This window comes from Eptesicus fuscus, chromosome 4 (assembly GCF_027574615.1).
Source record: "Eptesicus fuscus isolate TK198812 chromosome 4, DD_ASM_mEF_20220401, whole genome shotgun sequence".
NCBI lineage: Eukaryota > Metazoa > Chordata > Mammalia > Chiroptera > Vespertilionidae > Eptesicus > Eptesicus fuscus.
In genome coordinates this window covers 57765695-57781802 of record NC_072476.1, presented here as the reverse complement: position 1 = coordinate 57781802, position 16108 = coordinate 57765695, and the positions used below count along the sequence as shown (strand labels likewise).

The window sequence follows — 16108 nt, the reverse complement described above, 5'->3', positions numbered from 1 at the left end:
GTCTCCCACCAAAGCTCTTGTCTGGGACTCTGGGGCACTGGGTCATGTGCCTGAAGAGTGGGAGGAAAGGAATGTGTTTGCCCCCCTCCTGCAGGAATGGTGGGCGCCAGCCCCAACAGGAGACTTGTTTGATCTGTCCCCCCAAGTCTATGTCATCAAGAAACTCAAAGTTTAGGTGGTGGGTACTTGTGAAGCATTAAGAGATAATATGTGCTAAAGGAATGGTAGAGTATTTTTGCCTGGGATTATGAAGATAAATTTTTTGGGGGAAATGGAATGTATTGTAAAGGTCAATCCCATATAATTTGCTAATGGATTACATGTGGGATATAAGTGAGGCGTCAAGGATGACTTCAAGATTTTGCCTGAACAACTGGAGAAATGGAATTATTATTTGCTGCATTGGGAAAACTATTGGAGGAGTAGATTTGGGACAAGAAGAAAATTAAAAGTTCAGTTTTTGAGATATGGAGCAGGCAGTTGGGTATGAGTCTGGAATTCAGAGGGGATGTCTGGTTAGCTATATAAATTTGAGATCTGGAAGAAAATTTAGAGAGAGAGAAAAGAGGTCTGAAGATTAAATGCCAGAGAACATAAAAGTTTAGTCCTTGGGAAAGTGAGGAGGAACCAGCAAAAGAGACTGAGATTTAGCCAGTGAACAGGGGGAAAATCTAGAGTGGTGTCCCAAAGCCAAGTACAGAAGGCCATCAGGAGGAGTGGTTGATCAATCATAGCAAAAGCTACTTACTAGTGCTTGATAAGTTGAGCCTCGGAATTGATGTTGGTTTGACACCATGAAGTTCACCTTGAAGAAACCTTGATAAAATATTTCCAGTGGAGTGATGATTGGAAGATGGCTCAAGAGAAAATGGGAAGAGAGCAAATGGAGATGGCAAATGCAGGCAACTATTCTGAGGAATTTACTACAAAGTGAGAACAAGAAATAGGGTGGTAACTAGAGGAGACCTGAGGTTAAGGAAAGGAAAGACATCTTTTATTTATTTAAAATGAGGAAAGTTACAAAGTCTGTGTTTTTAATGGGAAAGTTACAGTAGAGAGAGAGGGAAAGTAGGTGATATAGGAGAGAAGGGGGAATGTTTGAAAAGAGTGAGTACTTAAATTTATAGAACAAGTAACACCAGAGAGAGCAATAGATTTTAAATTCAGTTAATGTGTGTATGGTAATCTTAATGACTTGACATTGCTACATTTTTACCTGAAGTGAAACTCATATTCAAAAACCATTTGAATACTTACTGTGTACTCGGCATTGTTTTAGTCATTGGAGTTGAATTTTTCAGTTTTCCCCTCAACAAGCACACATTCTACAAGAAGAAATAACAATATCTATAGCAGATGCAGGAAGTGATATAAGTTGCTTTTGAAGATAGAAAAATATGATTTTTATCTCAAATTGGAGGCTTCACCAAGGAGGTGGTGGTGGTTATTTTAAGAGTGTGAGTTATGACGTGTGCATCAGTGACTATAATGTGACCTTAATAGGTGCGTGCCTAATTTTGGATTATTAGTGTATACTTAGTACCCTATACATTCATCAGTTCCAAACACATTGGAAGTGACTCTTCAGGAAAAAGAGAGATCTTGGTTACTTTAGCGACATGATATACTAACTTTGGAAATTAATGTAGTCCCAGCAGAGAGACTTCTGAGAGCTCTTTAATTTATTGTCCACAGCCGAGTGCCCATGAATTGAATTGGTGCCTTAAACATTGGGGATAAAAGTGGGGATGCCACAGAATATTTGGCATGTTTTTCTATTAAAAATATATTTATAATTGCTTAGTTTTTTAACATTAACACAAACAGTGAGTAATTGACAGACCACACAAAATGGCTCATAGTAGAATTAATGCACATGGGAATCTACTCCATTAATTCTTTTCAAATCCTTTAAAATAATTTTAAGACAGTTTGAACATAGTCCACATGTCGTTATATGAGACCTAGTAGCAGTGTGTCATAACTAGGCTCTACATATGGAAGTATATGCTTAGATTGACTATATTTTGAATTTTAGATTCTCAATTCTATATATATATATATGTCTATTGTATTCTATTACTTTCCTCCCTTTCTACCTTTTTTCTTCTTTCTTTTTGAATAGGGAGCTTCTCTCTTGTTGATGCTGAAAACATATCTTGGTGAAGATGTATTTCAACGTGCTCTTGTTCTTTACCTGCAAAAGCATAGCTATGCATCCATTCAAAGTGATGATCTGTGGGATAGTTTTAATGAGGTAAGTGGCTGACCTAGGTGTTCTCTTTGGCGCTTGAAGTAAGAAGAGAGGAATTCTATTTATGTTTTTATCAAGTATATAAGTAAGCTGTGATAACAAAGATAGTTATTTGAGAAAGAGGGAGATAGAGCTTAAGAAATAAACATTAATAGAATGCAGAATTGAAAAGAAATGGAAGTACTAGTCTTAATTACTGAAAAATTGTGTGTGGCCTTGTGCAACCATTTTTGTTCTACATCTTAATCTCCATTCCTACTTTGTAGGAAAGTTGTCTTTTCCAAAATAATGTATATTGCTATATTTTCTTCAAAAATATTTTTTTTATTCTTATGTTTTTGCAGTTTTTCAACCTCCTTCAATGCTAGTCTTGTGGCTTGAAAGAGCGCTTATACCGCCTTAGGGATTTTAATGAACACTTAGTTGATAATATCTGCTGCTTTTTCAACATTGTGCCTCTCTCATGCTCTTTAGTTATCACTTAGTTCTGTTCCAGGTCACTTTCCTTTTAGCAATTACTCATTTACCTATATGAGAAATGTAAATTAGCTCAGCATTTGTGCTGCTTTTTATTAACACTACTAGTAAATGCAGTCTTCATAGAATGTGGTACAGAAAGAGGGAAAGATACAAACTGTTAAGCTTTTAAACTGTTTATTTTTAAGCAAAAATAATTTATTCTTTTATTTATAGGTCACAAACAAAACAGTAGATGTCAAGAAAATGATGAAAACCTGGACCCTCCAGAAAGGATTTCCTCTAGTGACTGTGCAAAGAAAGGGAAAGGAGCTTCTTGTACAACAAGAAAGATTCTTTTTAAACATGAAGCCTGGAATTCAGCCTTCAGATGCAAGGTACATGCCCACTTTCTCTCCCTACCATCTCTTTGGACCCTCGGATTAAAGTATCTTTAAATGTTTTATAATCATAGGTTCATATATATTTTTGTAATCCTTACCTGAGGATATATTTCCCATTGCTTTTTAGAGAGGGAGGGAGAGAGAGATGGATGTGAGAGAGACATATTGATTGGTTGCCTCCCATGGGAGCCCCAATCAGGTCCAGGGATCGAACCTGCAACCCAGGTATGTGCCCTTAACTGGGAATCAAATCAGAGACCCTTTGGTGTGCATGCCGGCACTCTAACCACTTAGCAACACTGGCCAGGGCCATAGGTTCTTATAAAACATCTAACAAGTTTACCCCTTTCTGGAAATACTTGAAAATTTTCATCTTCCTGCCCCCAAAAAACAATAAAGCAAAAATGGACAAATTATGTATAACTGACTGAAATATTAGAAAGTGTAATAATCTTTCAATATTTTCTTTTTATAGCTATCTGTGGCATATTCCACTATCCTTTGTCACTGAGGGAAGAAATTATTCAAAACATCGATTGGTATCATTTCTGGACAAGAAATCAGGTTTGACTTAATTAACACTTTCCGTATAAGAAATTGGAAGCAGCATATTTTTTAAATATCTGACCAAGCAGCAGAAAGGAGTTTACACTTTCCAGTGTACACACTCTCCAAGCTGGTTTTGTGAATCACCTATACATGATGTGGACCAAAGTGAGATTGGGTCTATGTATCTATCATGTATAAAATTGGTTTGTCTTAGTCATGTAACATAAGGTATAAAAAAAATTGCACAGAAAGTGCTAGCAGTCCTGGTAGAAAATAACAAATGCTATATCTTTATATCCTAGGTAGATATTTTATGTCACAAAGTAAGAAGTACAGCAGTTTTTTTAAAGGATGCTCTGCTGTCTGCTATCTAGTTATCTAGGGACAAGCACCCTAGATGATGCTTATGCATATTAAAGGTTGATTGATGACTTAGATTTATAGTAAATAATTATTATAAAATGCCCTATAGACATAGTATATATTTTTTGGTAATGAAAAAATGGGGCAAAATATTATGATTGCAAGGAAAGGAGTAATGTAAAGATTGTATATGCTGACCCACAACAAGTCTATAAAAAGCAATTGAAATGTAGTTTCTGACCATCTGTTAACTACCTCTATGTATCCTGCTATACCATGTATCCTCTTAATTTACACCCTGAAAGAATATATGGCTTCTGGGTTCTGCAGGAACCATTAGTGATACTCTAGATTTATGTAAAGGGAAAATTTGTTATTTGAATCTGGTGTTCAATCCATATTTTTTAGAGTGCAGGGTAACTTAGTGGTTAAGAGAACAGACTTTGGAGCCAGCTTGCCTGGCTCAGTTGTATGATTTTAGGCAAATTATATGACCTCTCTGAACCTCATTCCCTCAGCTCTGGAATGGAGCTAGTAGTTATACTTACTTTATAGTGTTATGATGAGGATTAATTGAGTTCAATTTTATGAAACACCCAGAACAACAGCTGGCATATGTTTTGTGCTATATAAGGGTTGGCTATTATTATTGATGTTATTACTGAAAAAAAAATACTTTAAACATTATATATCCACATTACAGAAAACCTAGGAAAAAGAACAAATCTCACCCTATCATAACGACTCTCATGTTATTTCTTTCTAGTCATTTAAAAGTATATTTTACTTAGTTGATGTCATTGTGTACATGCGATTTTTAAATTTTTTTAAGCTTAATATGTATAGTAATTGACTTAATCTTTCTTTACTATTGGACACTTGATTCACCACTTGTCTCTATGGGGGTGGGGGGTGAGGAGCCTTAATAAAAATTTGGGCTCTTAAATGTTTTTTCATTATTTGAACTTTTTCATAGGCATGCTTCTCAGAATGAAGACTCTTACCTTTGTGATTTAATACATATTTCTAAGTTGCCCTTCTGTTGTGTGGTAACAATTTATGATGCCAATTGAAATATACAAGCATGCCAGTTGCATTGCAGTTAACTGGAATGAAGTGTTACAACAACAATCTCATTATTTAAACCCCTAAGAACAGTTGTGATACCATCATATTTTTTATTAATATAGCTTAGCTGGAAGTGCAAGTGCTGCCTGCTTTTTTTTGTTTGTTTGGTAATCCTCACCCGAGACTATTTTTCCATTGCTTTTAGATAGAGTGGAAGGGAGTGGCGGGGGGAGAGAAAGAGAAAGAGGAACATTGATGTGAGAGAGACACATCAATTGGTTGTCTCCCACATGCGCCCTAACTGTAGCCAGGGAACAAACCTGCAACCCAGGTATATGTCCTTGACTGGAATCAAATCTGGAGCCTTCTGTGAACAGGCTGACACTAACCACTTAGCAACACCAGCCAGAAAACAAATCTGAATATTTTAAGTGAACCCTGCAAGGGTAGTCTCTAACCTAAGAGAGAAGAAATAATCTCATCTCCCTGTTTGAAAGGGACTAATAAGGATATTTTGCAAACGTCCTGGTAATCTGTAAGTTTTTGGTGGTATTAGAAGTTTCCGCCGCACAAAAATTGTTTGAGCAGCTCCAACAGGCCATTCTTCCTCGTGTCTCTCGGTGGCCTTTGTTTATGCTGTTTTGCCACCTGGAAGAACACTCTCGCCTCCCCACTCCCTTGATTTACTCCTGTTCATTCTTCAGATCTCGGTTCACCGATTGCTTGCTCCGGAATGCCTTCCCCCACCCCGAGACAGGTTAGAGGCCCTACTTATGTGCTTTAATAACATTCTCTACTTCTCTACTTTTGTATACTTTACTGTTTCACGTGTATCTGTCCCCATATTAGATATGTCCCCTATTGAAGGTAGATATCATGACTATATGAATCAGTTTTGCAACCTTAACACCCAGTAGGCACATAACATTTATTGAATGAATAAATCTTGTCTATAGTGAAGTGACTCAATTTCTAATCTCACTGTAAAAAGTTCTAGGAAAAGAGCATTGAAAGCCTAATGAAATTATATCTTCTGTTTCCTTTCATTTCAAAATACTCTTGGTAAAGGAGAATATACAAAATGCACTACAATGTAATTGGTTTAATGTAGCGCTGTAACTGAGCCAATACATGATGAAAGTGGTGTCTGTGGGTCCCTCTTCTCACCTGTGTGATTTCCCTTACTGCTGCTGCTGTTTTCATCCCTGGCAGTTTGGGTTTTGAGGGTCCACATTGAAAATGTTGTATCCTCACACAAAAAATGTTGGACCCTAAGGACAGTTGGCTCTTCTTGGTTCCTGATACTTCAGTGAGAATCACTCTTATTTTAATGTTTTCTGTTCTCAAAAGAAATGTAGCTGAGGTGGTGGCTACAGAGGCTTATTTTATGTCATATGACTTTAGTACAGGGTGTTATCGTGGTAGTTTGTTAAATCTATATTATAGTCCCATGTGTTCCAGGGTTGTTGGGTTAGTCCATTAGTTCAGTCAAATATAGGAGTTATACTGTATTTGGTTAATATTTTTGTCACTTTTTCCTGCATACATGAATTTTGAACATTAATAGTTGTGCCGAAGAAGGCTTGAAAAGACCCGGCCGGAGTGGCTCCGTTGGTTAAGCATCGTCTTGTGCACCGAAAGGCTGCTGGTTTGATTCCTGGTCAGGACACATACCTGGGTTGTAGGTTCAAGATCATGTATAGAAGGCAACTGATCGATGTTTCTCTCTCACATTGATGTTTTTCTCTCTCTCTAATCATGTCCTCCAGTGAGTATAAAAAATATAAAGGTCTGAAAGGGGCCTTTTTTTTTTTTTCAAGCTACATATTGAGAAAATTATACTAAAAATGTGTTTCCCTCTCCCTATTCTTCCTACCCGCCCCATTCTGTCTCTGTCTCAGTCTCAATCCACATCTTACTCAGACCTCTAAGCTCTTTAATTTTATAGGAAATTTTTATATAGAATCTAACTTGAAACATTCATGTTTCTAAAAGGATATCACTGTGCCAGAAATATTTCCCTGAAATTAAAAGACATGTCATTGTAGTGAGAGGCAACTGGAAAAAAGAAGAAGGAAAATCATAGAATTAAGATATTTGTCATGTGCCTTTCTCTACTCTTGCCCCCCACCCCCCCACCCCCCCCCCCCCCACCCCCGCTAATAAAATAAAGGAGAAGAAAGGAGTTTTGCAGAAAGGAATGCTTTTGAACAAGAGGGGATGCAATTCAACCGTATGTCTCGCGCTAGTCCTCTGGAACAAACTACACAGGAAATTTTGTGACTTTCTAGTAAAATCGTGATTTTTGTTTCTGTGCTGTAATGTTTCTTTATAAAACAGTAGTTGATTTTCATAACTCATGGACAAATGGCTTTTTAAAATCAATATTAGATTACTTCATCTGGGCTTCTGCCATTTAACATTGGAATTGCTCATTCTTTTTTACTACTCAATAGATTGTGAAAATTGAACTGTTAATCTGTTAATGATTATAATAAATTAAAAACATATGAGGGTAGCCTCATCCAAATTTGAGCTACAGGATGTAGTTACCTCCCTTGTGAGCAAAGCTATTATTTTTTGATACCCGTGGTTTTAAGGATCTCTATTCTGGATCATTCAGAAGACCTGAAAAAGACTAGCATGTTGACTCTTTAAATGATAGCTCTCCTCTCTGTGCTGTTGGCTGTACTGCTTTATATTCTGTCATCAAGATGACAGTAATAATTTCAAATACACTCCCAGCTGCATTTCTCCTTTCTACCATTTCATTTGGACTTGGCTAGGTTTACAACACGGCAAGTTGCTTGCTTATCAGCCAGATTCTCAATATTTTCTTGCACCCATCCAGTGGGAAAAGTGCCATACTTGTCATTACTTGCCTCCCTTTAAGAGAAAGGGAGAGTTGGAGCTCTTCATTCCTTCCCAAGGTCTTTTCTTGATAAAAGATCTGTAGAAAATTGTGTTTGGTGAGCTGGTGAGTGTTGATATTTTTTTATTAGCTAATGATAAATTTAATTTCTTTAGTCATAGTTTTGTTAAAAATGTCTTCAACTTGGAGCAGCTACTGTTGCCATCACAGTTATTCCTTACAACTTCATTCTGCTCTAGAAAAAGGAATAGACAATATTAATATAATTGATTTTTCTGCTATATCAGCAATAAAACAAATTAGTATGGAATTTTTAAATGAAAAATACATTGAGATATGTCATGTTAAGAGAAAATCAGAATGTAAGTATTTTCCATCTTAAACATCTTTTGTAGTTTCAGTAGAATTAGAATAAATAAAATATTAAGAGAATCTGAAAAATTTTAATAATTAATGCTTTTGAAGTTGAGAGACCCTAAGATGTCATACACTAAAGGATTTAAGTGTGTTTATAAAATATATGTGCAAAAACCTTCACACAGCATTATTATGATAGTGAAAATTTTAAAACAGCCTGTTTCCAAATAGGAAACTCCTAAACTATGGTAGGTCTTGAAATAGATTTATTATGAAGATATTTGAATACTGCACAGGAAGACAATGGAAAAATGGCAGGGGGTGGAATCTGATAGATGAAAATGAAGTATAAAAATGAATGCTTATGTATAGGTCCATAGTATGGAATATTACATTAATTAAATTGTGTATAGGAAAAATCTTGGCAGGAAATATACCCCAAAGTGCTATTATTATCTGAGTTTAGATTATTTTCCTTATCTCTCTACTCTTCTTTATCTTATAATTTTTAAAAAATATATTTTTATTTTAGAGAGAGAGGGAGAGAGATAGAAACATCAATGATGAGAGAGAATTATTGATCGGCTGCCTCCTGCACACTCCCTACCGGGGATTGAGCCTGCAACCCAGCATGGGCCCTGAACAAAATCGAACCATGATCTCCTGGTTCATAGGTCGACACTCAACAACTGAGTCACACCGGCCAGGCGGGTTGGGCTCTCTTATAACTTTAAAAATTAGTATTCTTTATTTTAAAATGTGGAATAAAACGTACATAAACATTTACAAACCTTTTTTAGATGCTTTAGAACGATTTACCATGACAGTTATTTTGTTTATTCATCTATTAACTACCCAAGTATTTTTGAGTACTAGGACTGTTCTCAGTGCTGAAGGATTAGCAGTGAAAAAAACAGTTAGTTCATGGAGCATATCCTATATATAATAAAAGGCTAATATGCAAATTGTCCTCTCGACCAGGAGTTTAACCGGTAGTTCAATAAGGGGACAGGACCAGCTGGCCAACGGCCTGCGGCCCCTCCCCCCAGCCGGCCCCACACTTGATTAAAACCCCCCATCCCAATCGGGGGCGGGGCCGGCCAGCCAACTGCGCACGGCCCCTCCCCCCTTCCCCCCCCCCCCCCCGCCAGACCCCAGCTGTGCATGAATTCGTATTCTAATAAATAGTAAACCTTAAGGCACTTAGAAGCATACCCTCAACTATTATATTAAAATCATGTCCTTGTTGCAACTTTAAAGGACATTTCTTGATTAGTATTTTTAAGGATTTTAAAATTCATTACATATATTTTGTAGTCGTATAGTTTGTACCTCCCTATTAATTATAAATTAATTGAAATTATTCCATATAAATTTCTAACAATTCTGTCAGCATTTATATATAATGGTTTGGACCAAAAAATGCAAATCACTTTTCTATTATTTTCACTCAATTATTTTATTTGTGCGTGATGAGACATTAATCCTTCCCTAAAGTTTATTTTGCAGGATTTGAATCATGTGACTTTATAAAATGGCTTTATTTTTCTTCCTTTGCTAACACAAAGACAAAGGCTGCAATGAAACACATTGTATGTAGTTCTCTCATGATCTTCCCCTGCTGCTCCACCCCACATGCATTTCCCTTTCTCCCTGCTTCTCTCCTTTAGCCACAATGAACTTGGGAGCCAGTTCAGTGCATGGACACCATGTATACTTTCTCTCTGGGTCTTGAACACTCTTTACCTCGCTAACATCTATATATCTTGAAGTCTCAACTTAGCTGTCATTTCTTCCAGGAAATCTCCTAACTTTCCCTATGGAATGAAGCATTTCTTCTATGTACTTCCACAGAATACCATATTTTCTTTTTCTGTCAATAACATTTATATGAATTCTACCTACCTCGTTACAGTAAACTGTAAGATCTATGAGAGAAGAGACATAAGTACCCATAAGTACCTTGTTCACCATTAAATAAATACCAGTGATTATTAAATGAGTGAGTGGTAATCTTTGTTAATGTGAAAATAACAGCATTAAAAGGCAGAGATTTAGTTTCTTAGTAGGATAATTAAATATAAAAATATACCATATTAACTTTGAAACAAAGCATTTAATTTTTTTCTTGCCTTATTACCCTTCTCTCTCTCTCCCTCTCCCCCCCTCTCTCTCTATCTCTCTCTCTCTCTCTCTCTCTTTTTCATTTTTTGATCTGTATTAGATGTCATCAATCTTACAGAAGAAGTACAGTGGATCAAAGTCAATACAGACATGACCGGCTATTATATTGTACATTATGCAGATGATGACTGGGATGCACTAATAAAACAGTTGAAAATAAATCCTTATGTCCTGAGTGACAAAGACCGAGCCAGCCTCATCAACAACATCTTTGAACTTGCAGGGTAGAGTATGCTTGGTTTTATTTTGTTTGTTTGTTTTTTAAACAAGTGATATTGAGGAAAAGAACATTTTAGAAAAAACAGTTCAAAAGAACTAGCATGTATCATGTATTGCCTGTTAGGTATAAGTCATTTTGGAGGAACTGGAAAATGTCAGGCATAGTCCTTGCCTTCAGGGACTTTATAATCTATAGTGAAAATTAGCTACAAATATTGAACAGTTAAGTAACAATATTTACATAACATTTCAAGAATGTAGATGCCAACAAGCAGGACCCATATTGCTGAATAAATTGATGTAGTTCAGGCGTTGTTTTATTTATTGATAGGATTCTTTTCAAGCAGCACTTGGTTTGTGTGATGCTTAGTGCTTACTCACTAGTTTGAGGGGCAGCTCCGATATCTGGAGCCTCCTTATTTATGTACCACTTGCCTCTTCCATCACCTCGTGTGCTACTGGAATCCCAGAGCCAAGAATGATAGAGACCTTGTGTATAGAGAACCTTCAGAATAGGTAGATTACCAATTTAGGTTGTTAATGGGTCTAGAAACACAAGGAATATTCAAAAGTGTTCCTCCTGACTGCTCTTGACCTTCCTATTTTGGTTCTTTTTTCTTTTTTAATGAAATGACTATTATCTCAGCCATCATTGTTATGATTTCTATAAAATGGTTGATTTTAAGGATGGACTCAGCATAAATTAATAGTGGACATCCCTTTAACAAGTTTGACAAATAAATTCCCATATAAATAATTTTCTTTTTCAAATTCTCTTTATGCTACCTATTCTCGCCTGGTAAATATAAGAAATTTAAAAAACAAATAAAATTAGTACTTTTAATCATTTCTCGTCTAAGATGTTGTAATTCCTGAGTTAGTAGCAATTTACAGGTGACATGGAATAAAAACAGAGCAATTGTTTATCATTTTTTTCTGAAATGTGTCTTTAACCTTGGGTCACACACATGAACTTAATCAAAGGTAATCATATTTAGTCTAACTTAACAGAATGACACTCTAAGCTTAAATTTTAGGTCTTTAAGACACCATCTGACCATAAAACTTCTTCTCAGCATGCGTTCAGTTCATCTGCCTTTCTCAGCATGTTTACTTTTTCTGTTCTTTTACCCGTTAGACTAGGCAAAGTGCCTCTTCAGAAGGCCTTTGATTTGATTGGTTATCTTGGAAATGAGACCCATACTGCACCCATCACTGAAACCCTGTTTCAGACAGGCCTCATCTATAACCTCCTTGAAAAGCTAGGATATATGGATCTGGCCTCAAGACTGGTGGTGAGTCTGCCTTTTTGCCAGCTTCTCTTTGTTGATTGCTTTTAATGTGGTTATTCAGCAGTAATAGGCTGAAAAAGGAATGAAATTCCATTTTCTTCACTTTCCAAGAAATCTTTATTTTTAATCAAAATGTCATTGCTTACCATGAAGAGTTGATAAAGGCTTAGCATGATTTGATCTTGTTTGAATATCAACAGAGATTTCTCATACTGCTGTCACATGAAAAGAAACTTTTTCTATTCAAATTTTTATATAGTAAATGCTTTAAGTGGACCCTTTTGAAAAGCAGTGCTCCCATTAATATCCTAGTAGTCTATATTAAATGACAGTCATGTTTGTGTTGTTTGTATTAGGATTATTGTTTAGGAGCCCTTCTGATACCTGTCTTATGGATGAGGATGCTGGTGCATATGTTTCTCTCCAAAGCAGTAAGGGAGTCTTGGTATTGGAGACTGTTTTACCTTTTTTAAAAAACCAGTTGCCTGATCTTAACAGTTGTTATTTTAGACACTTTCAGTGTTAAACTGTTGACTGAATCTTTAAAAGCTTGGAAGGGAGTGATGCATCCTTTGTTTTATCCAATTTTCTGAATCAGCACATTCTGACCACAGGATTTGCTTTGTAAACTACTTAAGTTTTCCAGGGACCAAGCAAAAGGCAACTTTCAGGAAAAGGAAGAAAGTATTGGACCAGGAATTAGATTAAGTCTTTCAGGGTTTTGGTGTCTTCACTGGAAAAAGGAAGGGGTTGGAGTAAATCTTTTTTTTTTTTTTTAACTCCTTTCTGCCACTTTTAACTGTGCATCCCTTATGATGAGTTCTTATCACAGGCATGACTCTCAGTGGGGGAAGGGAATGTAGGGCAGGTGGGCCATATGCAGCTTGAAAAACACCATCCCTCACAAGTTTCTGATCTAACCCCAAAGGAACCACCCCCATCCCTACCCATAAGTGAGATTCTTAAGTTAGATGATTTCTGAGGTTTCTTCTAATTGATAGATTTTTATCATTCTCCTATTTCATATGGCTTTAACTACCAGCCTTAATAAAAATCAGCTCCTGGAATGTGCCCCAGCCCATAGTGGCCTTCAGTAAATGTGGAATGAATAAATGAGTGAGTCACTCCAGAAACAAGTACATGTCAATGTTTATTATATTCTGTACACCATGCTTAGTGCTTAGTGTTGATTACCTTGTTTAATCCTCACACAACACCAAATGGATATTTCTACCTTCATGAGATAAATAAGGAGACTAAATAACCCCAAACTCACTTACCCAGTCAATTATAAAGCTGAGATTCTAACCCACATTAGTTTTACTTCAAAACCTATTCTTTTCCTTACGTTGCTATATTTTAAACTAATTTGTATTCTAACAATGTCATCATTCCAATGATACCTTTTTGTTGGGAAAAATCAAAGGTTTTTGTTTTTTGCTATCGTTCTTTTTTAAACTGAGATTTTAAATTAAAACAGGTTGAAAAGCTTGGAGACCATGTGTTTAAGGTTTAAAATCACAGACCCACATCTAGTGACTTCCTTGAAAATGAAATTGTCAACTTACTATATGAGATTTTTTTTATACCCAAAATTTTAGTAACAGTATTTTTTATAGTATTGATGTGCATTTCCAAGAAGTATACAGCTAACTTATTGGTCTCTTTGGGGCAAAGTTATAATCTGACACAGACTTTCTACTGTTAGCTTATTAAAGAAATTGGCCATTTGTTAGCCAGCCAGTTCAGCCACTGTAGATGGACATTTGGGTTGTTTGGAGTTTGGAGCTATTATAAACAGTGTTGCTATGAATATTCTTATACACATCTGTGGTGAGTTTCTATGGGGTATGTGTGTGGAAAATGGAATTGCTGAATCAAAACATATGCATGGTTAATACTGTAATACCAAATCATTTTTCAAAGTTACACCAATTCAATACTCCATCAGCAGTGTATGAGAATTCAAGGTCTGTTCTGGATCTATTTTTTTGTCAACACTTATATTAATAGTAACCTTTTTCTTTTAGCCATTTGGAGGGGTGCACCATAGTATTGTAATTTTGGCTTTAATTTATATTTCCCTAAGTGAAGACGAATTCCTTCTGATATGTTTATTGACCATTGGGTGTTCTCTCTCTTTTTTTTACATTGAATTTTAGAGAGAGGAAGGGAAAGAGAGAGAAACATCGATGTGAGAGAGAAACATTGATCAATTGTCTCCCGCACCCACTCTGGCCAGGGATTGAACCTGCAACCTGGGTATGTGCCCTGACTGGGAATCAAGCACATCAACTTCTGGTGTATGAAATGATGCTCCAGCCAACTGAGCCACCTGGCTAGGACTGGATATTCTCTTGTCTTGGGATATTCTCCCAAGTCTTTCATTTGTTTTTCTATTGGATTGTCTGCCTTTTTCTTATCGATATTTAAGACTTTTTTTTTAAAAGACTTCTTTAAATATTCTACTTATGAGTCTTTTGTTTATCTTGTATATTTGCAGATATCTTCTCCTACTTTGGCTTGCTTTTTCACTTTCTTAATGATTTTTAATTAGCATAAATTCTTAATTTTAAAGTATGAAATCTGCCTAGCCCAAGATATTCTCCTAAATTTTCCTCTGAAAACTTTTTTTTACCTTTTATATTTAGATTTATGATCCATTTGGAATTGATTTTTGTATATGATGTGAAGTAAACATAAATATTAATTTCTTTTCAATATGCGTATCTAAGTGATCCAGCACCAGTGTACTTCATTGTATCCATTTTTTATTATAGAATTTCTATAACTACTTTGGGATTATTAGTGCCATATCAAATCAACACTATTTGGGGTAATATATTAGTTTCCTAGGGCCATCGTAATAAAATATTACAAACTGGGTGTCTTAAAACAACAGAACTTTATTATCTCACAGTTCTGGAAGCCTTAAATCAGGGTGTTATCAGGGTAAGGTTGGTTTCTTCTGAGGGAGAATCTATTCCATGTGTCTCTCTCAGCTTCAAGGGCTTGCTAGCAATCCTTGGCATTCCTTAGGTTGTAATTGCATTACTATAATCTCTGCCTGTCTTCACATGGCATGTTTCCTGTGTTTCTTTGTCTGAATTTCCTCTTGCAAGGACACCCATCATTGGGTTTGGGCCCACTATAATCCAGTATGACCTCTTCTTAATTTATTCACATCTGCAAAAATCCTGGTCCCAAATAAGGCCACCGTCACAGGTTCCAGTCAGACATGAGTTTGGGGGGCATACTGTTGAACCCAGTGTAGGTAGCAGTATTAGCATATGTCACTCATTTCTTTTCAGTGTTAAAGAACAGTGTTGGTACTGAATGTACTCTAAGAGAAGGCCGAGTAGCTATCTACTCTGAAGCTGCCCAGAAGCTACTCCTCCTCTGCCTCTCTCCTTAACTCTGTTGAGGCCCAGTGTCAGGAAACACCTGGTAACTTACCGCAAGCTATCCCTGTGCTGAGACTATAGATGCGAAACACAATTCAAGGAGTTAAGCCTTTTGAATATTTTCCTAATCATGTAACTCTGCATCTTCATTCCTGATGATGACTTCCAGTTTGCTGGGCAGGTGTGTGTTTGTTAAGAACATACTTCAGAGTGGGGTCCAAAAGGTGAGGACGGGCGGCTGAGTATGTGTCTGGAAGACCACAGGCCCTTTTACTGCTGGAGATTGCATAGCTTGGTGGTTAGTTAAAAGGTTAGCTTCAGTTCATCAAAAGGGAGAAACTGTTTCTTTAAAATTATTATTCTAATTTTAGGACATTCTGGTAGCATCAAAACTCTCAAAATATGAAGTCTGACCCACTGTAGTCAGAGATTGGAATGGCACACATTTCTGAGTCTCTGGAGCCAATCTTCAGTAGTATTTATGATTAGGACTGGTATCTAATTTTTATGTCATTGTTGCCAGAGCAGAATGTACATATATTGGTCATTTTGTTGTATAGACTGCACATACCTATGTAGCACATATCCATATATCACATTTTGTGATGTGTGCTGTGGAGTTGTGGTGGGTAGGGTCTGGAGGCACACTTGAATTGTGTTAGATTGTTCACATATGATGTTAACAT

General features: G+C 36.3%; 1 protein-coding gene across 5 annotated transcripts in view; it reads left to right on the top strand.

Annotated features, from left to right (window-relative positions):
* Positions 1–16108, top strand: part of LNPEP (leucyl and cystinyl aminopeptidase) — a 192168-nt gene that overhangs the window by 60311 nt on the left and 115749 nt on the right. For all 5 annotated transcript variants that reach the window (XR_008555844.1, XM_054715042.1, XM_054715044.1 and 2 more), the window contains 5 exons: positions 2126–2257; positions 2948–3108; positions 3590–3678; positions 10548–10731; positions 11865–12021. Coding sequence is in view for 4 of the 5 variants with exons in the window: in XM_054715042.1 (XP_054571017.1) it covers positions 2126–2257; positions 2948–3108; positions 3590–3678; positions 10548–10731; positions 11865–12021 (723 nt within the window). In the remaining variant the exon portion in view is untranslated. The remainder of the gene's footprint in view (positions 1–2125; positions 2258–2947; positions 3109–3589; positions 3679–10547; positions 10732–11864; positions 12022–16108) is intronic.